The 24575-nt window shown below is 40.7% G+C and overlaps 1 protein-coding gene across 2 annotated transcripts in view; it reads left to right on the top strand.

Moving 5' to 3' along the window:
- Positions 1 to 23898, top strand: part of LOC122320764 — a 75070-nt gene extending 51172 nt beyond the window's left edge. Inside the window, exons 4-5 of one of the 2 annotated variants that reach the window (XM_043209189.1) lie at positions 21888 to 21925; positions 22002 to 23898. In XM_043209189.1, the coding sequence (XP_043065124.1) occupies positions 21888 to 21925; positions 22002 to 22023 (60 nt within the window). In that variant the 3' untranslated portion in view covers positions 22024 to 23898. Of the gene's footprint in view, positions 1 to 5228; positions 6015 to 21887; positions 21926 to 22001 lie in introns of those variants that run through there. The other variant, XM_043209190.1, reaches the window with a different exon arrangement.
- The last annotated feature ends 677 nt before the right edge of the window (positions 23899 to 24575 follow it).

The raw sequence follows: 24575 nt of genomic DNA, 5'->3' as shown, positions 1-24575 counted from the left end.
TCTAATGGAAAGATACCACTAGGATTGATCTTTTGAATGTGTTTACCAATTTCCAGAGATCTCAATGCCAACACCTTTCTTAACTCTACCTTGAGTGCGATTATTTCCAGTTTTAAAGGGCCAATTACGAAAATGAGCCTTGCCTATGCCACATTGCTGCAATAAAGTATGAAATGATAATTTCCGGAAAAACAGCGGACCTTGAAACTAAATTAGGCGCAACCTGCGAGCAATTATCGTTAGTTATATTCCAGCTCGCAGTTTCGCAAAGGGTTGAGTTAGACAAAAGGGTTGGGCCCTGAGTTCTGGTTCTTTTTCTGTTTCTGTTGCTGTTTCTGGTTCGGTTCAATGTCAGTTAGTCAGGCCCGCGGCTCGTGAGGCCATAAAACAAGGTCGGGCATAAAAAACGAGGCACAAGGGCAAAGGGCAAAGGGTTCGCCACCCACACGCACACACACTCACTTGAATTCCCGCATTATGAGCGCACAGTGGGCGCATTGTCTGTTTTGCGGCCAAAATATCCCGGCGATCTGCTCTCGCTTTCTTCTCTTCAAGATTGTAAGTGTGTGTGTGTGCCCGTCACAGTTCGAAGTTTTACGGTCTACGAGAGTTGGCCGTAAAAAGTGAGAGTCATTAAAAATTTTACTGCTTCTCAAGGTCGTCGGAGGGAATTTTATGTCACTTTTATGGCCTAGCTGCTGCTGCTGCGGCTCCCAATTGATGGCCTTGGCCGCCGTAATCGGCATCGCCATCGTCATTGGCATCGTCATCGCCATCGACTGACCCAATTTGTCTGGGAGATACCTGGGCAATTGGATCAATCGCTTTATGGATGGCCCATTTGCATGACGGAGTTCAACGAACTAACAGCTCCGAACAGTGGGCTAATTACCGAATTTATCAGAAATTTTAATTACAAACAACAAATAACAAACTTAAAAAAAATTAAAATGCCATTTTATGAAACTATTTAAATGTGATCCATATTAATTATCTTTATTTAGAAGAAAAGAAAGTATTGTAAAAAAATGGTTACAATTTTTTAAATGATTTCAGATAATTCTTGTTTGCTTATAGACTAAAAAAAAATAATAAATTTGGGTGAAAGCCAACCTACTCCGCCATTTTAAAGAATTATACTTTTTCAATGGAACCATTTAGGATCCATTTTAAAAGAATTTCGATATGGGACTAGAGCAATGCTTTTATATATTTAAATAATATCAAGGCAGCTTATTAAAAATACAATCCCGCTTTTAGCATCCTAAAAAACGACTCTTCTAGTCCGAAACTTACCAAATACGGACCGTTTATTAACGGAAATCAAAAACTTTTCTCCTTGCTGCATAAAATATTTAATATATTCGCCTGGCTTTCATATCGCAGCCACACACTCGATGCCTTATGAAAGTTTTGCCCGCCTTTTGGCTTATTTGCGAATTTCGTTCACGCTCCACAAGCTGGAAGGAAATTTTGGAGCGGAATAAGGCAAAGATGGAAGATGGAAGAAATGCTTAGTGGCAAGTGCCGAAACTAAATCCAATAACTATATGCTGAAACATTCATGAGCGCAAATTGAACACGTTCTTGCGTCTGCTGCTGGCCAACTTGAGTTCTGGCTTAAGTCCGCTTCGGTTCTGTTTCGGTTCGCTGGAATTAAGTTCAATTGAGTTGGCCGAGAGGGGGAAAGGATTCAAGATTGGGGGTCCAGACAGGTCCATCGGGGCCAACGCACTCGTCACTGCAACGGATCGAATTATCCACACCTTCTGGAAAGGAGTAACGACCATTTTGATTAGAAGTATTTCTCACAGACGTTTCCCTGCATTTAACCAAAATGGTTGCGAGCTCCGAATGGTGGCGCATTCCTCCACTGATTGCACGATTCAGCTGCCAGCCAAATCGGGGTGTGCATTTTGAATTCGCATTCCCTCACACCTCCGCCGGCCAATTCCCCTCCATTCGGAATAATTGAATCGAGAAATTGCTTCGCCCCATGAAGGGAATCCGATGCGAAGTTTGCTGAGAATGGCGACATTCAATCATTGAATTTAAAGCATTTCGAGGAACCCAATTTGATTTGAACCGGTTAGAAAAAAGGGAGATAAAAAGGAGAGGAATCTGAATGGATGTAATTTAAGTGAACAGTAACGCTTGATTTTCTATATAATAGTTTTGAAGTTTTTACTTTAAAATTTAAAATGCAATAATATTTGTTTTTAAAAGCTTTTATAAATAATTTTCCTAATCCTAAAATTAAAATGTATTAAGAAGTCTAATAGTATTATCAAAGATATTGTTTACTTCTGCAATCCATATAAGTAGAGCTACCATCGAAAACAACAAAAAATCAACCCCCTATAACAGCTGTTTGGATTATTTAACCCCCGAAATTCCCACCACCCCAAGATTTTTGGACTGTTTAAGAGAGAAAACCAGGCGAAAGAGAACATTTGGAGCTCTTACTCGTGTGTTTTGGGAGAATGAGAAGTCCACAGGGTGACCAGTGTGATTTCTCAGGCTAAAAATAGAATTAAAACGAAATCGAATTAATTAACATAATTAACTGCCATGATAGCAAGTGAATCGAGAATCGAAAGCTGAAATGAAGCCATTCTCTGTTCGACTTCGGTTGCAATTTGCATTCCAATCGCTCGCAAATCAGTCAGCTTCTATCTGAATCTTGGCATGCGATAAATTCAACAGCGGATGGGTTTATTAGCCACCAAGTGACGTCTTTCCCCCAACCGAAGACTTCCCCCCAAAGGAACGCAGGCAGCCACTTAAATCTCATCTCCATATCGATGATAATGATAATGATGATGAGGATGGTGCTTCTATCTATAATGCCGATGGAACAATGGCGATGCCCTGATGGCAGCCACAAATTTCGTATGCATTCGAAGTTTCCAGGTTGATAGGGGAGATCTCGCTGAAACTAATGGAAGAATTTCGCGATGTCACGAGCGTGAGTTATGGTTAAGTGCACTTTTTGGGCTGCCTTCGCCGAAAACCCCCCACTTTTCCACTCCGACTCACGACTCCCTCCCAATGCCGTGCTGTTTGCGTCTAAATGCAAATTTTGTGTAATGAACATCGCGTTGCAGGGAGGAGTGGAATGCTTCATTATACTCTTACGGATTTGGGTATAAGCTCCGTAACGTGATTGTTTTCGAAAGTTTAGAAGTCATTAAATGTTTCAGAAAATGTACAAAAAATTATAAGTTTGGAGTAACACTGATTACCTAATTTTCTAACTTACAAATAAATTTACATTGATGACAACACATTTAAAAAAATTGTTTAAACCAGGCAATGTATATATTCTGAGTAATACCAATGTATATATTTAATCAAACATGTTGTGCTAATAATTTATTCTAGCACATTAAGAAATCAAAAAATTGTACATAATTTAAAAATGAATTGTATAGTTGAAATGAATTCTTTATTTGTTGCTAGTTTTAAAGTGGTTTAATTAGTAGAGTGTCAGAGTATCTGATTTTCGCTTAGACCATCCCATGTTTGGATATTATTTTTGTGTTAGCATCAACTTCCCGCTGCCTGACTATTAGCTAATGCCTGGGCCGCAATTCGTGACGTGCCGTGCCTTCATCTCTATCTCCGCCCTCCTTCAACCTTTGACCTCCCACCGCCACTCCCACTGCCACTCCCACCTTTAACCCCCTAACCAAACCCAAACTGAAACCCAAACAAAAACAAAAATTCAACCCCAACCGCAGTCCTGTTGCTGCTGATGCGCTTCGTAAAGTTTTTGCAGAAAATTTGAATATCGCTTGGCTTATTTGGCGCTTGGCGAGCAACCACCGTGGATTTTCCACGGAGGGAAAGGGGTGGTGGGGGGTCAGGTGGTGCCTGGCAGCCATGTGTGTATCTGGATCTGCGAGCCACGTTCGAAGGTGCGAAGGTGGTGGGAACGGAGCTGCAACCACCATTTGCAGGAGGGTCAGGAGCTCACGTTGTTTGCACTTGCCCTCAGCCCCAAACTCTTTATCCTGCGTCCTTGCCTCGGATTTTCGTCTGTTATTAATTTTCCTGCTCCTCCGGCCGTTTCCTCCGTCCGCCCCCGAAATTCCCGCCTGGGGCCATTTAGCCCCAATTGCGTCTCGGTCCCAGACTCGCAATCAGCTTCAGTTTGAGCTTCAGCTTCAGTTCCAGTCTTTGTCTTCTTGCCTTGGATGCGTTTCATTAATTAACTGAAATACTCGACGACGACGAGCTTTGCACGTTACAACAATGAATTATTTATATAAAATTTGTCTGGCATTTTTCCACTGCTGCGTTTTTTTCTGCTACGTCGCAAATGTGTTGCTATTTTGTTGGCCAAGAGGTGAAATGAGGTGCAATACTTGGGGTCATTACTGGCCAGATTTTTTCTGTTTCTGCAGGACCTTTGTCCCAGACAGTTTGGTTATTTTTGTCTTTGGTTAACCAATCTGTACAGGGTAAATAATAAATAAATACACCTTTTAATGCATTGGTTGCATGTCTCTTTAAAATTACATTAAAATGCACTTACCGGCGAACGTTATAAAAACGCCAGTAGATAAGCAGGTGCCTCAGCTCCATTGCCCTTTTCGCATTTTCCAACTCTCAGTGGCGAGTTTTTCCACTCGGTGAACGAAGCTTAATTAAATTATACAAATGACTTCCCTGCTTCTCCCTCTTCTCATCTGGCGGGGATTACGTGTCCAGACAAACTTCAGCGTTTCCCATTCATTTCACTTTAAATCTCAGCCAGAACTAATTTTACATTTTTCCTCCATTTTTTCGGTGTTTTTTTCGCTTTGTTTATTTCTGTGGGGAATTGGAGGATTAAATGGAAAGGATTTTAGTCTGACTGGAGGGTTATTCCGCGTCTGGACCGCGATGTTTAATGGATTTTTATAGTCAAGACACCAGCTGCATTTGCATATTATGATCTTTTTTCTAAGGAAGAGGGTAAAATTATAATTATGTACAATGTAATGAGATGCTTTTCATGTTTTTGCAAGACAAATTTATGTTACTTGAAGTTATGTATAAATTATGCAGAAAAGTTGCTTGTGATGTTCCGAAATAAAAGATAAATGTGCAAGTAACAAATTTCATAAGACTTCTTTATGTTGTTCTATACATTTAAATATGAATAATCAACAATGTTTAAAAACAAACATTCATTGCCCACTTTTTCTGTTATTAATCTTTTATTTTTCTTTATTTTCCAGGTAAATACACCTTAACCCATCTGAACCGTTTAAGCTGCTCAAAGCATATTCAATATTTTGGTTATTTAACACGAAGTGAAGTAGGGACTAGAAGAGGTAAGGTAAACAATAAGCGCGAAGCCCATGAATTTTATTTAGTGTGTTTATGAAAATGGCCAACAATCAGACAGAAACGATAACGAAGCGGGACAGGGCGACTTGGCCATCAGCTTTTACCAAAGTAAAAGTGCTCCTGGCCCCGAAAACTCTCCTGTTGTGTTCGCAACAGGAATGCCCGATAAAATAAAATACACCCCATCAATATAAACGACAGTTACACCAGCAGCAGCAGCCACACATGAATCACGTCCTCAGCGTTTTCAGACCAAGTTCCCAAAAAAAAAGGCAAAAGGCAGAACAACACATGAACGAATGCTGCTGAGCGGGGAAACAAATGAAAAAGTCTGTACAAATAATGCAGCCATTTTGGATAACAATGGAAGCTAACAAAGAACAAACAACAACATCGCCCGAAAGGAAAACAACATCGAGAAGCAGGAAAAACAAAAAGAAAATATGCTGGAAAAGGTGGAATCGGAATTCGATTTAAGCGTTCAGTGACTCTGCCCCCCGCTTTTCCTCCTCTCCCCGCGCAGCTTTGCCACATTTATCAAAGTCCCAAAATGCCAACGGACACAAAAACAGCAACAAAGCCAAGAAAATAAAAAGAAAACACAAAAATGTCACATTCGAATTGAATTTAAATGAGTTTGCCGCTTGACGAAGGCCAACTTTGAGGTGGGGAAGGGACCGACCCAATGCGCTACGATACCATACCATCCGATCCGATCCGATCCGATTCGGGGCAGAGCCAAAGCCAGAAAGAACCACAATTCGATAAAAACTCCCAGAAATTATGCCGCCATGCCGAAGGCAAACACAACGGCAAAAGTAAAGCTCCAGGGCCATTAGTCTGCTCAGAGGTCTTTCCCTCCAATCGATTTCGTTTTTTTCTTCCATTGCAATGGCTGCACAGTGGGCACAAAAGTCGGAATAAGAAAATAGATTTCCTGCCTTTAGTTTTCCAAGAGATTGGTTATCGGTAAATTGAAGGAAAAAGTGTTTTTACCTTTTTTGAGTGCTTAAAAGGTCTTTGTTTTGCGAAATAGAAAATGGTCAACGAACTCCCTCGTATGTTTTAAACTTCAATAGTTCTTACTTGCTTTTTTATGGCATTCAAAATGACTGAAAGTAAAGAAAGTGTGCAGAACTTGCACTATGTAGAAGAGATATTAGAATGCATATTAGGAAATACATTCATTCATTCATACATATTTTAAGCTGAAATAATTTATGACCTTCTTAAGGTACATAACAATTTAGCAAAGACTTAAGTTTTGAGTTATACTTATCTCAAGCTTAACTTTAAATAAATCATTTAAATATAATATTCGCTATTGTTTATCAGGAGAACATATTTTTGGAAAATATTCTTTCCAGAAATCTTTATATTTTATGCTGATGAATATCATTCAATTTATGGCACCAAAGTCCCACAGTAATGTGTTGTTTTCTCTGCCTAACACTCCGAGGCCTGCATCATTAGCATTTACACTTGGCTGGTCTATCGATCGCCGCGATCAGAGCGACTTGACATGGCCCGAGCGACGATCGTTTTAATTTAGTTCAATCAGGGGCAATAGAATTAATTACGGGGCTAAGACACGGATGGCGACGACGCAATTAGCTGTGCGTTCTGCCCCAAGAACAGCGTGCCACACAGATAGTGAGCCAAATCTGTGGCAACTAGGTCACGGGATGAAGATGGGGGCAGTGACACATCGCCTGGCACATTACGCCGGAGATATAAATAAACACGAATACTTTGGGAGCAGAATGGACCGCCCCTTTTTGCCGAGGATTGTTGGGCATCTCATTTGGGCAGCAGCCCGTCAGCCTCTCAGCCTGTCATTCCGACTGCCAAATTGTGTGTATCTTTGTGCCTCGTGCGGATGTGACTTGGCTCGTGGAACCCATACACAAATGGCCCCATTCAACTTCCTTATAATGGGGTCCAAAAGTTTCCAGGGCAGCGGGTTCGCCAGTCGATGTGGCCCACTGTCGAATGGGTCAGGAATATAAGGAGGAGGAATATAATTTGGAAAAGGGGACAGCGGATTCCACTGGGATTAAACATCTACGGACAAAACGGACAAAAGGCGGACACGCTCGTACACATTTTTGTATCCATGAGATACGAGTATCTCTGGCGCACACACCCACGTCTCCGTGGCATATCTGAAAATGTATATTTATATTTTTGGCATTCCCCGAAGAGGGAGAGACAGCATCTTCAGGCAGATATGTGAATACATCCAATGTATGACATCAAAGCTGGCTAATGAATACAACTGTCGAGGTCGTAATTTAGGAGACCACGAGTTTGCCTTTGCCATCGAAAGAGCATTTTTTATCCAGGCCAACAAGTTGTATATTAGAGAAATATGTAAATAGCGCTGTTTAAATTAGAATGTTGAGTATCGATTGGAAAAAAATGTCAAAGAAAGCATTTTAATAACGAGCAGCTGTCTTTTTATTTTTAATTATTCTAGCCAATGCAACTAAGGTCTATATTTGCATCTGTAATGAAAAGTATCACTTCAAACACTAATTATTTCTTGTGTATATTCTTTATCGTCATGTTTTCTTCATAAATAGAACTATAGAAATATATTGTTGCGCAAAAGCGGCTACAACCTATAAATATTGATGAAGAAATCAACGATTTCACTTTCAATGCTACCTGTTTGGCGATGAATATTGGCAATAATTGTTCTGCCGCTCTCCATAATTGCGGGGACACTCCCCAATAAGAGCCAATTGAGCCGCATTTCTTTGGACCTCCCAAGAACAACGGCAAACAGAAAAGTGCGGTGGCAACACCTAAAATGAGTTAATGGCCGCATTTATTGCCAAACTGCTATAATAAACAATTTGTTGGGCATTTAACGAATTTTACTACCGCCAACAAAAGCCGGCTGAAGGCAGGGCTTTTTCAAGGGGAAAGGGGGAGGGGGATGTGGGCCAAATGCGAGTGGCCATAAAAATGTTTATGATGGATTATGCTCCGCTACCGCAACCACGCTCATCACTCACTTAATGTTTTACGACACTTTCCATGTGGGACACGTTGAGGCAGGTCTTGGTCTTCCACGGGGGAAAGGCGAAAGGGGGGAAGATGGGGAATACCTGGTCAATGTCAAGGTGAAAAGTGAGGCACATAAAACGGCCGTAAAGGTGCCGCAGATTGATTTAGACCGCCGCGGAGATGAGCAGGTTGAATGGCGACTTGGCGACTCGTCGAGTGGGGCAAACGCATATTAAAATTTTATGGTCAGCGGTAGACGAGTGCCAGACACCTAGACACACTTTGGCACACTCGCACACTTGTACACACTTGTACACACTTGTACACACACACATGCGACAGTAAAATAAAGCATTATTATGGTGGCCATTAAACTCGAGTTGCTGCCGGAAGCTGTATCTGTATCTCAGTCTCGTTTTCGTTCCCGTTCCCATTCACAGTCGCAGTCGCAGTCTGTTTTCACATCCAAGGCGTGGGCCATAGACGCACTGGCCTTGGCCAGGCTTTTTACTCTTGGTCTTGGTCTTGGTCTTTTTTAGAGTCTGGTTCCCATAAAAGTGAGGCGCGCGACTAACACGCGAGTCGGCGGCCACGCCCCCCTTTAGACCCCCTTCTTGCGGCTGCGTTTTTATGAATGAAAGCGATGCCTCTTCGCAGCTCGCTGCTCGTTTTTTGTTGCTTTTTTAGCGGCATTTTATTGGCTTAATGCCGCATTTTGCACCACTGTCATGGCAGACAAACACTTGCACCGCAATTCCGACTTTGTCCTCGCAACTTAAAAGTTACGTTTATTGCTGGGCAAACGAATCAGAATAACTCAGTCAAAGCGAAATGTTAGCTGGGAGCTTATTTGAATAGTAAACAATTCGTTTTGACAACTATTGGGAGACAACTTTTTTGAATAGTAAATTAAATTATACAATAAATATTTCACTAAGTGTTTTCAAAACCAGAAGTTTGCAAAATTTGTATATTTCAAAATAATAGAGAATGAGAGTATAACTTAAAACTATGGTCGAGTTTCGAGAAAAATGATATTGTTTCACCAACCTTTCCCAGAAATTACAAAAGCCTTACGAGACAATTTATTTTGATTGATTTAAATTGAATGATATTAAAATCTTTTCAAAACATCTATTTACAGTTAAGTTTCTTTACCGGGGTTTGCATAGAAAATACTCATAAAATACATACAATTAAACTGTACTTAAAAACACGGATATAATTAGATATTGAATATACATATGTATTACACTTTACCACCAGTTTGAACCAATTGAATATTCCACTTGCGCTCTCGAACTGCGGACGCCATTTAACACCTGCAAATGCCCGAGTCGGTATGGCCACGTTTTAAATTCCACATAGAGCATTCTCAAAAGAGACACGCTTACCAACCTGCGACCAATGACATGGCTGTCAGTCGTTAGCCGGCAGAATGCCTTCCATGTTTTGGACCCGCTTCGTGGCTCCCTGGAACTTCTGCCGCCGCTTATATCGCAACTAATCAAATGCCAAAACACGTTTTCAGCGACTGCTTATCGTGGCTAGACAAAAAGGCAAGGAAAAAGACAAAGACCCAGGGCTCAGCTAAATTAGCATACTGTCAACAACTGGCGGCGGGCGACTCGGATATCAGGGGCATTTGTATAAATATGATTGATTTATGTGACAATTTTCGACAGCATTATGCGGACGTGTCACGCATATGGCTAAAATCAAGTTTCTGTTTTCGGCAAGAAAGAAGAAACTTAAATTGGTCAGAGGCTTGGACTTGTCAGATGCCAAAGCAAAAGAGATTTAACAGAAATTTGCATTCTCATTTTCCCGTATTAAGCGTTGCATCCAAGTTTTAACTACAATCTAATAAACTGGTTTGCAGACAAGAAAAAAATTAGAAAAATCCAGCATCTGCCGACTGCGCATGTGCTCCGATTTTCAGGGGTAACGAAGCGCAGAAATCGTTGACAAAAATCGACGTCGACCTAAAAGATAAATTTACCCACACATATGCAAGTCCAGCTGAAAGTCACACAGATACAAATTCTGAATAAGGAGCCATGTTTTTTTACGGCAGCCATCAATGTTGCCATCTCTGTCGCACTTGAAGGGAATATTTTACTACAGATGCTAGCACCATACAAAATGTACTATATGGGGAATTTAAGTGAAAATAAATCTGTAAATGCTTAAATTATAAGGAAAACAACATTTAAAAAATAAATAATTGGCTAAATCAAAATATATTTTTAGCTGGGCGTCAGCCATGCGTTTTGTGTGAGCGAGAGGACTAGTTAAGCAGCCTGTATGTCTCATTTCCTCTTGTGAACGCACACAATGGAAATGGGCCTGTTTTATGTGTGCGTAAATGTACCACACACAGCTAGCGTCCTCTGGTGGGAGAAACCACAAGGCCGCAGCTGCGCAAGCAACCCACAAGGGGGCGCCAGCGCAAAAGGTTTGCGTATCAGCTCAAACCACCCAGAAAGGGAAATTTTTCAAAAATTGTATTATTGTAACTATTGAATAATAAACTTTATAAATGGCTTCTCTAAAATATTGAAAACGTATCGCAATAGTAAGGTTTCTATTAAATAGTTTTCATAAATTAAAATATATAATTCATACTTAGTCTCCGAAAATCGTGTTGTTTCCCCTTTACAAAAGTCCAAACCTTGCAGACCCGACTTTCTGTTCAATTTCGAAAAAGTAAGCTCAAAGCTTGCTACTTTGGGGCGTCGCTTATGTACAAGCGAGCTTATTTTCTGCACATTTAGGGCCACCACGTCAATATATATAATTGGTCCTGGGCCTGGCAACAACATCCCTCGATGCCGGCGAGATAAAAATCAATATAAATATATGTACTGGGCGGACGGGCGCTGTATATAAACCTTACGCCCTAGCAAAGCGAATACATACAACATTTGCGCACACTTAATGAGCGAATTTATGCGTTTTGCAAAGGATTATGGCGCAGAAAATTTCATTAATTTCATTTAATATTCGCAATAAAACGGCAAACGACCGGCCGCCCAGCCAATTTGCATTTGAACTGCTTTGAAGAGGCAGCTCAAACTTTAAATCAATTTAAATCGGTAGCTTACTTTTACAGCAATCCAACAGCCACGCCCTGATCCCGATATATATATAAATATATATAGATATATAGATGTGCACCCCTCACTTGCGGCTTTCGTTTAGCGCATTTTAATCGAGCCATCGAACGGCATATTAATTTCAATTTTCGGCATAAACTTCGCGCTTTATGGCGACAAAAGAGGGCGGTGAGGGGCGGACTGACAGGTGCCTCTTAATGGCCCCGCCTTATCGCGAACCTGTTGGCGGAGCACTCCACTAAAGGACGCTCTGCAGTCGCCATTCGCCATTCGTTATCTCCCTCGAATAATGCAAGTTCGATTCTGGCTGACTCAGATCGTAAACTGAATGTTTATACTCGTTACTTGTTACTCAAGCTTCGTAAATTGGGTAATTATATTTCATAAGCGATTTCGGAATCATTTTTTCGTCGCCCACTGTCATGCAAAAATCTGAAATATGCGATTTTAATTGTTATAATTTGTATTTTAAACGCAAAAATGGCGACGCTAAGTATTTCAGCTGCCTTTTTTCGGTTAATGATAATAACAATGCGCATTCATTTACAGGGGGTGCGTCATGCTTATTTTAAACAAACATAAAATCGGTCAGCGTCACCTCTTAAAATGCTAATTTTTATTAATTGTAATTGCCAATAAAAAACGGCTTTACAAATAATTAATGATTTGTAATAATTAATTAACATAATTAACTTTTTATTTGAAGAGTAACTTAACATATTATAATTGGTTTTAATGTAGTTCATTATAGCTTAGCCATTATTTTAAAAAGTTATTGAAACATACACATTTAGTTTAATCAAAATTGTTTTATAAAATAATTTTTAGTTTTAGTCGAACATTTCTTTCAATTCAACTTTTCTTGATTGTTGGCACTAAAAGATTATTTATATAATCATCTGTATATGTATAGTTTTTTCCTAAAACCTGCTTAATGTTATCAAAAAGAACAGAGTTCAACCACACAGCTCGAATGTCAATTTCCTAAATGTTGTACTTCCGAAACGCCTAACTAATTCAAAGATGTGTTCGATTGAATAAATTAAATGTATGCTTCGAAGTTTTTCATTATAGTTGCCATAACATAACTCAAGTGGACAATCAAACTTTAATCCGATTTACCCAGTAAGCCATAAAACTCGTTCCCTGTTCGAGGGGAACTCAAAACGTTGTCGCCGCACTTTTGGTCCATGTTATGAACTGATTTTGAATAATGCGCTCCTTAAACTGCAATAACCAGTCGCGGCAACAATGGAACTTTGGAGATGTTTAGGGCTTTAAACTTTACGACTTTACTATTGCGCTCAGAACTTTTCCCAGCAGTGGTCTAGTGTTTTATTTGTGTCAACAAATCTTAACAAGGAGAAAGAAAACATCGTAAATGTTTTTCTCACAGATTAAAAGGCGATAAAACGTGGTTATTGTTCCGCTTCCTCGCATAAACAATTCGCGTATCCAACCTGTCTTTTTCCCATATTTCGCACGTATTTTCAACCTATGAATTCCCGATTGATATGCGGAATATTGGAATCTATTGTGATTCGTTTTGCCGTCGCCATTTTCAATGAACGGACTGCGAGGAAGGAAAAAGAGTGAAGCCAGAATATAGCATAAAGACTTCCAAGTAAATTGAATGCGTTCAGAATGTTAATTGTCTCGGGCCACTTTTGCATCTCGTCGGCGGGAACGAAAAACAGACATTTCGTCTGGTGTGTGGGGCTTCAATTAAAACGCTTTTTAAAAATCTCCGGCATATTTTCATGGCCTGTCGAAGGAACGCATTAAAATGGGCGACGCAGTGCGATGCGATGGGGCCTCGCACTTGACTCTTGTTATAAGTACATCAGGGAGACTCGAGTTATACCGATATGGGACGTTCTTTATCTCCGATATGGCTCTTTCCCTGGACACCCATTGCTGGGATGTGTCGGCCATTGAAATTCAACACGCAAACTTGCATGGATACAACTCCTTCTCATTCACATTCTCATTCTCAATCTTATTTTCCTTGGTTTGCTCGTTGATATTCCCGACATCGGGAATGGGCATAAATATGCCACTCGGATAGCACCATTTTTCATTTCGTTCGGTTTCGAAACAGTTTTATGTCTGCTTTCCCCGCCCTCGGGAAAATCACTTCAGAATGAGCGATGTCTCTGATCTAATTGCAGGGGAACGGGATGCCAAAGTCAACTTGAGACTCAAGTGGCTCAGCCCAAAACACAGAAACAGACACCCAGAAACCAGCAAACCAAGAATCCAATACTGAAATACTGAAATTCGGTGGAAAACTGGTTTTTCAATATTTTGGAAACCATTTCGAGGGTATTGTTGTTGCCGGTGGTCAGGGCTCCGCTCTTTCGTTTTCATATTTCCAGCTCGTATTTTAGTAACTGAATTCCAAGTTGACAGCCAGTCCCTTATCTTTTCCGAACAGCCTGTCTCGGGAATTCAAAATAAATAAATTATTTACTTTGTCTGCGGCTTTGTTTTGGTGTTTTTTGTTATATTCTCCATTTCGGAATCGGAATCGGATCGGGTAAATATTTATGCCAGCCCAAAACCGAACTCAATCTGCGTCCTCGCTCGTCATCGCCATATCTTGTGGCACAATTTTTACGATACCGAAATTAACACATGTTCCGCTAACGTTAACAGATTTCCCCCCTTTTCCCCTTCCCCCCTTTCCCCTTCTCCTCTGGGGAGCTGCAGCGGGAAATTTATGAAGCGGTTCGGCTCGCTTTTTGTCCCGCCTCGAATGCATTGAATTTTAATATTTCTCTTGGCACTTCGGCCATTGGGAACGCACCGCATCCATTTCGGTTATCGCCCAGCCACTTTGGACAGTTCAGTAAATCAATCAGGGAGCTCAGCACTTCTCCGAAAAGAGTCCCCAGCGATACCGTCGATATCCAATCGGGCACCATGAATTTAAATAAAATATCTGACCTGACATTTTCAACCAATTTTAGGGTTTCAAATTCAAATTAGGAATTCAATTGATTGGCTGTTGCTATGGTAAAATAATATTAAATTGTTCATGAGATAAAATTAAGTAGATGGGTTCCCATGTTATATAATACCTATAGGAGTTTTACAAAAAAGAGGTGATTAATATGAAACGATTTATTTAGGATTTAAAACTGTTAATCCAATAATGTTAAAATTAAATTATTTTAAGCTTCTTATGTTTCATTCTTCAACTCAACTTTTAATTTCCCTTCTGTACAATCAATATTTCATAAAAAACTACCCCTTTAAAGGTTAAGGTACTCTTTTCAATTTTTTGGCATGAATTTAATAAAAAGGTTTACAAAACATGCCATTTGCGAAACGAATAGCAAATGTTTACCATCTTGTAAGCGATTCCTTCGAGGCTTTACCCCCGGACACGCCCTAAAAAAAGGGGAAGAAGACTTTCAATTGAAGGCATTTGAAAGTAAACGGCATCCTGTGATTAAGTGGAATGAAAGTAAAACGCATTTCATAAATAGGTAAACAACAAAATGGGCGGCTCTCGCAGGATCCTTTTGTTGCGGTTTATCTGATGAAGGACCATGAGACTTCCATGGGAGCAGCGGCAACTGTTGCCATTACAATGATTAAACGAAACATTTACATGCCGGGTTTTTGAAGAGAAATCCACCCCAGAAGCGACCGCATCCTTCCGCCTTTCTTTCGCCGACTTTTCACCAGGGCACCAGGTGAACGGGGTGGCCATTTCCAATATGGCAGACCTCCGAATGCGAAGGAAAGGGGCGGTGAATATCTCCCGCCCGACTTTCACTTTTCGCGCAGAACGAACTCGGATTTTGATTTACGACCTCTTCTTTTTACGATCCTGTGCCGGGGAATCGCAACAATTGTCATCTAGCTGCAACCCTTTGTCTGCCAACCTGACGAGCCGTAGACGGGGTTCCATTGAAGGGTCGCCGGGCTGCCAGGATGCGGAGGACAATGCGACTCAGCTGCCTGTTTGCCAGCATTCCGAAATCCATTTATGCCGCATATCGTAAAAAATAATGCAGAAATATGCACCTTCGCTCCGTGCAAAGTTGGCTGTCTGTGTTTTGGCTAAAACAAATTTTACGCACCGCAATTTGAGGATATTCTGTTTTTTTTTTGGGAAAGGGTCGAAAGGCAGCATCAACTCGTTCGCGGCTGGGCACCTGATGCAGGTAAAAGGGAAACTTTCTCCTCTCCCTCCGCTGCCAGGTAGCCATCAAGTGAAATTGGAAAGTGTCCTCCGACTTTGGCAGTAATTCGATTGAGCATTTACTCGCCGCACGCGTAATTAAAAGTGCGTCGCTTGATGGGCTTCCAATTTGGCGCAAATGAAGCCACCCACGGGCAATTACGCCCTGCAATTACATTAACTTGGCCGGGGACCCCGTCCCGTTCGCATGATGACGGCCATTATGCGGGGTCTTCGACTCGATTTAGTGGCCCAATCAACGATGGGCTACATCCACATCCCCACACATCTGCATACTATATGCATCCGTTCGTTCGGCAGCAGGAAATTGATCAATTGGGCAAAATTAAGGAGGCACTTTGGTGCTCCCCCGCCCACGTGCTTTTCGGCGGGGTTTCGTGTCAACGTGCCGTTGGATTCATCAATAAATAAGCCAAACTCTGGCCCAGGGACACGACTCCAGTTCGACAGGGCTGAGTGCTCTGCGACATAAGTTGGCTGATTAAATGCGACGTTGCCACATGGGGAAATTGCCAGCGAGGGAGCTCCGAATTGGGATCCTTTCCCTTCTGCGGAAGTGGGGAAACTTTCATAATGATAATGGGAAATCGCTTGATAAACGTTTTAGTCTTGGCAAAGTTAAAATTATCACTAAACTTAAGGATAAGTGTCACTGTTTAAAGGGAAAGAACAACTCTCTTAATTTAAAGTTAAATAAGAAAGGTAAGATTAAGAAATGTTTAATCCATTCAAAGAAATGCATAAGGTTTTCAGTTTATTTGGCTCTTAAAAAACTGATTTGAAAAATATAAAGTTTTAAATGCATAATATCAAACATCTTAAAGTTTTGTTTGAATGTTAGAGTGAACATTTAATTATTATTTATATTTTATAATTATTTAAGTGAAACTTTGACACTTTTCCATGGAATTTAAAGCTTTAAGATGCTTTCTCTCGCTGATTTCTTGGCGAGGCAACCTTAAGGAAACCTTGGATAGTGAGTTCCCCCAGTAACTTCCCCATCCCCTGCTTCTCAGAATAGTTTCGCCGCTTTGCTATCGTTCGCCATCATTGCTGTTCTGCCATCATCGTAAATTACACGAAAAGTATCTATCTTTAGTTGGCAATGCAGCAGTTTTATTAAAATTCCAAAAACCCACCCGCCCTTCGCTCGGCTCCTTGGAGCATCCGAGGCAACATCCCAAGGAACAGCCCCAGTTGGCCATGAATATATGTATGTGGTTCCACTTAGACCCGCAACTTGGACAAGGACGAAAGGAGGGACTCCACAGTCGACAGTCGGCAGTCGGCAGTCGGCTTCACCCTCCTGTTTGAGTTTGAGCCATCGCCATATTGCAGAAATTGTGTGGGGCAAATAGTTTCCCCGGCTGCCGCTGCCGCTGCCTCGTTGCTTTTATATAAACATGAGGCAAGATTAGATACAAATTACACGCCGGCTTCCCAAGGTGGGCAGCATCCTCATCCTCATCCCCCGTTTGGCAATTTGCTCACCTTGCCGGCTCCCTTTTCCCCAGTATCCAGTACCCATAAGTTACCCAGCCAAAGTATCTCGAGTCCGACAGCTGCAATAAGAGCAAAACTTTTGGGAGGCAAGCAAATGGCATTCCTCGCCACGCCCACTCCCCAACCCCCTATTTCCGCTCCCCGCCCCACTGCCATTGCCACTCCCCACAGCCCGTGTATTTTATTATTTATTTATTTCATATATTCTGCAAAGCCGGCGATTATAAAATGTAGAAAAAGTGAGGCAGGAAAAAATATGGAAAACTAAGTTCATGTCCTTATGGAGAAATTGGCTTCTTTTTCAGAGGTGCTGGCAGAATTTCTATTTTCCAAACAAAAAGTAGCATAGAACCTTTATTAATTATTTAAATAATAATAAATTACGAATACAGTTTCATCAGCCATTAAAATGCTAATAACATCTTAATGTCTTACAATTATAACGAAACCATTATTATGTTATACTTTATAATTGTTTAGGAAGACTGATTTAAAATATTTAACAACACATTAAAAATCACACAGAATGAATCTTGTTAGAAAAAATACAAGCATTAAAACAATAAACTTTTTTTTAAAGATATTTAGACATAGCCATTTTAAAAAATAGTCTCAATTTTTCACGCTATATTTTTGGCTGAACTGTTGTGAACTAGGTTCCTGGGGGTCCTGCTGGGGAATGTGGCCCCCAGAAGTAATTTATGTCTGCCAAATTCAAACTTTACTTATTTTCGCAACGAAAAAAAGCGGCGGAAAGTTTGTCCTTTGCTCGGCTCGTGATTTGAGGCTGGGAAAGCGGGCCGGGAAATAAAAGCAAAGTCAGCCGGAAAGTTTTGGGTCCTCTGAGTGGGTGGGCGGATGTCGTTGCGGTTGTGTGTTTGCCAAGTTTTTGGGGAATCGGGGGATTCGGGGGATGCGGGGACCGGAGTTGAGCCTCATTCGGTGGCACGTTTGCAAAATGGCCCGATGCGTGTCTGGAATACATTTTCTGGCTTGCCAAAAAGATGGCAGAACACAAGAGCGAGTCGCAACTTTGGCAAGAGTCCCCGTTCCTTCTCCGCTCCCCCAGTGCATTTGTACACATTGTCGGTTGTAATTCAACGTAAATTTATGTGAAATTGTTTGCCAAGCGAGGAACACGGAAAGCGGCATTTTGTGTTTTCTAAAATTTAATGTAGTTCCACAGGCACACGGGGTTGATGGCAGAGAATTGGGCGTTCCTCTGCTTACGCCACAGAATTTCAAATTAGCAAACACACACGCAGTCGCTGGAGAGTCAACATTCCCTCGGGTTGTGCAGGTTTTCTGGAGCATTCATCGCCATATTAAAGGCACAAGTGAGGAACCCGAAACCCAAAAACAGTTCCCAAAAGCCAAAAGCAAAAACCAGACTGACGAAGGGCTTAATGTTAATTGCGGCTTTTGTTTGGTTTTCCGTTCGATTAAGTTAATGGCGCCATACGGCGCGTCGTGTGTCGTTTCATTTTTGGCAAATGAAATTCCCTGTAATCGGGCTCGATCTTAACGCAAATAGTTACCATTGGGGCTTTACACCTGCCAGCTACATATGGTCTTTTAATTTGCTAAAATGTATGGTATCTAGTACAGGTGTTGGGTAAACTAGTTATAATTAATGATCTTTAAGAAATATAGAGTTATGCTACAAATAAAACTGCATGGTGCAAGAACAAAAAGAGTCGTACAAAAGATTTAATTCATATTTGTAATTGCTTCTTTTTAATTTATGAGAACTGTAAGCATTGGAAGCATATTACTTTTGCTTGTAGCACATTTAAAATATAAATATACTTTATTATAATTAATAGTTTTAGGATTATTAACGGAAATACCATTGTAGCAAACATTACTTAAATTCGGCTAATAGCAGATCCAACTTCATTCGCTGTTTATTTACTCTCCATTGATTGAATCATAATTAAGGAAATGGGACTACAGTGTGGCTTTGATGAAGATCATCTCGTGATCCAACAGGAACGTCAGAAGGGCTAATATTAAAACAGGAACAGCAACAAAAACTGTCAACTTAAGCATCATAAAAAGTCGATTGTATTGACAATAATTTTTCGCATTAAACACACAAAGTTAATGCGCCAGAAGTTGCCGAGCGACTGTAACTCGGAGTGCAAGGTGGACCCCAGTTACACTGAAAAAAATACTGCGTTTCTTCTAATTGTTAACGATTTCGCTTACAACCTAGTACATTCTTCTGTTAATTTAGCTTAAATCAGTTTCGAGACCACTTACTTCTTATGTGAAAGATGGAGTATCAATAAATTCCTTTCTTGATTTTTTGTGAGTGTGGAGAAATATGGAGAGTGGGGAAAATGGAGGATCGGAGCCGGAGAAAGCGGGGAAGTGGATCCGGACCGCCTTAATGGAAGACTCCGATGCTCGTAAAAGTCAGCGGGTTAGGGTCTTCCGGAGGAGCAGAGCGGAGTGCTGTGGAATGGAGTGGAGTTTTTCTCGAGTGCACCGCTGGGCACTTAACCAAACCGTCGGAATTTGTTTGTTTTCTTAGCCCCGCTGCCACGCCCCCTTCAGCACGCCCCCTTCAGCACGAGCATGTGCATCTGGCACACTTACCGCGCAATTAATGGCGCAATTAAATGTTTACTTTAGGCGCTTTCCAACCGCACATAAATGGCAGCCGTTCCCCGTCTCTGGGGGAGATCGAAATTGGGGAGAGGAGGGGGGCTTTGATCGGGTAAAAGAAGGGTTAAATTAAAGATGGATTCCTATGTTCGAGATAACCCCATTATCAGGTTAACGAACAGGTAAGCAGAGCAGCATTTGAAACGCAGAATTCGACATCTGATATTTCTTTTGTTTGGATGAGTATTTTTAGCTTGTTCCGTTTCACACTTTTAAAAACCGATTTTGCATAGAAATTGCAGAGTTAACATTGAAATTCGTCTGCTAATGAGATTGCCTTAGGTAATCTACAAATTGTTTTGGAAGATCTTCTTAATGTGTATAAATTTCAATTTGGCTTGACACTTTGCCGAATGCTTGTCATATCGGGTTTCAATGACCTAATCATCATAAAAACAATACAGAAATGTGGCTATGGGGATTTTATTGGATATTGATAATACCTTTCTGAATTCATAAAGGGAACGATATAAATGTTACTTAAGTAAGGCTGTCGTTCTAGCTAAAGTTGGCAATAAACTATATGTTTATATAGAAAAACATTTTAGCCTGGTTAAAATAAACAAGATGATTAAAAAAGAAGATAGAATATAATTAAGTTTATTTTTGTCAAGTCATAGTATAGATATGCATCTTATTAAAGCTATAATACATTTCTTTTTCAAGAGTGCATCAGTTGCTAATCGTTTAAGCGCAAATATCCTTGGAAAAGGATTTTCTTTCAACCTCTTGTAGAATTTCCGGAGACTTGAGCTTAGCCATCCGCAGGCCGTAAAACAATTTGTTGCAAAATTCAGCAAACAGCCAGAAAAGTGCCCCATAAAAATATTAATCCTTCCGCCGCGTGGCTGGGAAAATGAAAATGGAAACGGCAAAGGGAAAGGGAAAGGGAAAACGCACCGCTACACATGTTCCTCCTTGGGCGAGACTCTCGCTTTCGTTTTTAGGGACCATAAAGCCGTTTTAATGGCCGCAGTGCCTTGAATTCCGTATCTGTATCTGTATCTGTGTGGGCGCAGCACCGCAAATAGAGTGAAAATCTAAAAAATCACAAATCGCTAGGGATGGTCGCTTGGCTAGTTGGTAGGGGTCTGTTCCTCTCTTTTTGCCCGGGATCGCTCCGGCTGGTTTTGTTTTGTTTCGTTTCGGTTCCGTTCTGCTACGTCAAAGAGTTGCAATTACAAAATGTTTAATTGCCGGCAGCGAATGTTCAAGGAAAAGCGAAAGTGGCCTCGGCAGAACGCCGCGGGCGAGTAAAGAGTTGACTTAATGGCACTTAAAAGGCCGTAAAATGCTGAATTATGATTTCGAGGTCGCAAAAAGTAAGCCCCTATATGCCCAAACCCCCTGACTTCCAGCGTGACGTGAGTGCCTCGACTATTCTTGGCCGGGCAGCATACAATCTAGGGGCTAATGACGCATCCTATCCGCCGGGAATGGAGTGACATCGGAGTGAATCGTGTCTCCGCAGGAATTCGAAAATGACGCCTGTCACCGGCGCTGCTTATTTATGGCAATTTCGAGTGCCTTATGGGCGAGACTGCATTTACATATTCGGAACGCTGTGGTCACTCGGCAATCGCAACCGCAATCGCAAAAGCAAAAGCAAACGCAATCACAGACCCAATCCCAATCCCAAGCCCATTTCCCTCGGTTTTCGTTGTCTGTCATGCCAAGTGCACGTTTAACTTGTTTGTTTATACACACATATACTATATTATATATATATATATATGTCTCTGAGCCGTTTCCCTTGTTGTTTTTTAAATGAAATATCACGAGTGGCATGTAGACAGAACAAAGAATGCATAAATTACCCCTCCTCCCCCGTGGAGCTGCCTAAAAATCTCCGCCTTCGAGTTATTGAAATTGATGCCAGTGCCCCGGGTTCATTGCGCCTTATCAGCCAAAGTCTCGCTGTCTTGGAATAAGTGCATTAATTGACAATTTTCAATTTGAATAATTTTTACAGCCATGCGAAGATTTTTAATGCCATCTTTCCTTTCCTTTTTCTCTTGCAGTTCTTCGAGGGACTCGCAGATGGATACTCTGGGCACTCGTAAGTAATGCCAATTGATACGTACGCCCGATAAGTAATCGCTTTATTAACCATCTGAATCTGGGAACCAAGCCAGCGTTTTTATTGATTTTCATTAAGATTTGACGGCCTCGTAAAGAGACGAACCTATGTCTCCTTGGAATTATCAACGTAATCATGATTATATTTTGCAGTGGCATGGTTTCAGATCAAGTCTTTGCAATGCAGACTTTTATTTTCCAATCTAATTGGCAGTTTTAGGAGGAAATGAGAAGCTTTTACCATAGGAATCTAGGTAGAATTAGAACAAGTTCTAATAATTTATTTGGTTTACTTTATTTACTAAACTCTTCCCCCGTTTATGAGCATTTTAATTTCCCTCTGCTCTTATTATAGTTATTATAGTTATACGATCGTTTTATGGCTGCAGTATATTTATTCACACCTTGCCTAATGAATTGGATTGCAAAATGAAGGCGTTATAAATACAAATGTATATTTTTTATGTCCACTTGTTTGGAAAGCTAATGGAGCCTCAATCATTCTAAGGACAGGTGTATGGGACAGCTGGTATTTTGTGAGACATTCCGCCAATATCTTACTCACTTTGCCCGGATCGCATGGTTAGCGCTGTCGACTCATGGGTCGTAAATCAATTTTCGACAGGTTTAGACTCGCCCATAAATTCCACTAGCGATATTTATAGATAATGCGGTTCCAGCGCCAATGAAGAACCCAACCCGATTCCGATTCCGATTCCGATTGCCATTGGCAGTCCACGGTTGCTGCTCCAACTCGAATCAAGATTTTATGGTCGCAATCGTAAATCGCCAATTTTATAGTTAATCGATGGCCATTTAGGCCCATAAGCCTCTCGTTGCATATTAATTTTGGGCAATATATACAGTAGGCGGGTCTCAGACGACATGAAATTGATTTATTTGCTTTTAAAGACGTGTTTGGCCCACAGCTCCCCAGTTCCCGAGATCGTAAAATTAATAAGGGATTAACATGCCATGATTGTGCCCGAAAAAGTCATGAGCCGGGAAATTGCGCCAGAGGTTAAAGTTAAAGCCATCTCATTTTGCCGGCGGAACCGGCTCGAGATACAGATACAAATATACAGAGATACAAAGATGAACGGAGCAGACGCACTGAAAGATACCGAAAACGAAACGAAACGAAAACCCACCCCGAAAATCGAGAGCAATGACAGCATGTCCAAAATCAAATATGGCCGAATTAAATGTTCTCGCTCTCCGCTTTGTGCGCTCCTTCGCAGCGGCCATTGTTGCTATGGCAACGGGTCGTCGGGGGACCCAAACGACAGGGAGGGAGAAAGAGAGAGGGAGAGTCGAGGAGAACGAGAGCTGGGCATGCTCATAAATTCATTTGATTGTTGTTGCCGAACAAGTTTCTTTTTGGGTTTCGTTATCTCCTTCGTTGCGGTTGTCCCCCCTGTTTCTTCATCCTTCTCGTTTTCCTTTTTCGCTCCCCTTCCTATCAGCATTCGGGGGTATCTCTGACTTACTTTGTATGCTCGACTTGAGCACTGGTTGCCAGCTGAGGTCCAAGATTTGGACACCGGCAACTAAGAAACACTTTAGAGGAAAACCTTAATGCGAAGTAAATATTCCCTAGGAATTATTGAAATAGAATTTATGTAGTTATTTGGAAAATGAAAAATAAATTATGAGTCAACTCAAAATTTAAAATATATTTTTTTATTTTAACTCTTGAAAAAATTGAGCTATGAAATTTGTGAAACCATTATTTATAGACATATTCTATAGGCTGGGTGAACTGTTTCAAAAGGCGTTCGAAATAAAACTACCCTTTGCAAGGGTAAACAAAAAATGAATGGGCGAAGCAAAGACAGAAATAAATATTGAAAATCTACTTATGTTCGCCAGAATTGAATTGAGTCATAGACCATATGCTCTTCCTTGTTTATTTTAAGCGATCAATACCAGAAATTATTTTCAACAAATAATTCGATGACTACTTTTGAAAACAGTGGTGCCTATTTTTGCAAAACTTGCAAAATATTTGTAATACTGTTCTTATAAGAAACCGAATTTCAACCCCGGATTTCCTTTGAAATCGATTATGCGCACTACAAGGTACAAGTGCAAGAGAAGCGCAATAGATGGCGCTCTTCTGGTTACACCGACTGACCGTCAGTGTCGCTGTAAAATAAGCCACAAACGAAAACTGTTGATTTACTTTATTTATTTATTAAATAAGTTTCTAAATATTAAAAGATTCGTCATAACCAATACCAACTTTTTAATGTTGAATATTTAATGCTACTACGCTTAACTTTTTTGTAATGCAAGCATAGTTTCTTAATATTTTCTTTTCATATAATATATGTATCACTAACGTAAGTTAGAAAAATGTTGACATTTAATGCCCCAATATCAAATTGTCAAATTTAAAATTTACAGAGCTCTTTATTATTACAGCATGCGCTTCCATGTATAATTTTCAAGTCCCATTAAAAAGTTACTATATTTTAAATATTTTCAAAGATTAAGTTGTCAGAGTGAAAAACAACAAATTGTGCATGCCTTAAATTGTTTATTGTGTGTTGAAAAATACATTATGAGCCCAGCTAAACATTTTAAATGCGCATATTTAAAGTGACTTTATGGCGAAAAAGATTTTT

This window comes from Drosophila ficusphila, unplaced genomic scaffold, assembly GCF_018152265.1.
Source record: "Drosophila ficusphila isolate 14025-0441.05 unplaced genomic scaffold, ASM1815226v1 contig_791, whole genome shotgun sequence".
Lineage (NCBI taxonomy): Eukaryota > Metazoa > Arthropoda > Insecta > Diptera > Drosophilidae > Drosophila > Drosophila ficusphila.
This window is presented reverse-complemented; position numbering and strand designations above follow the sequence as displayed.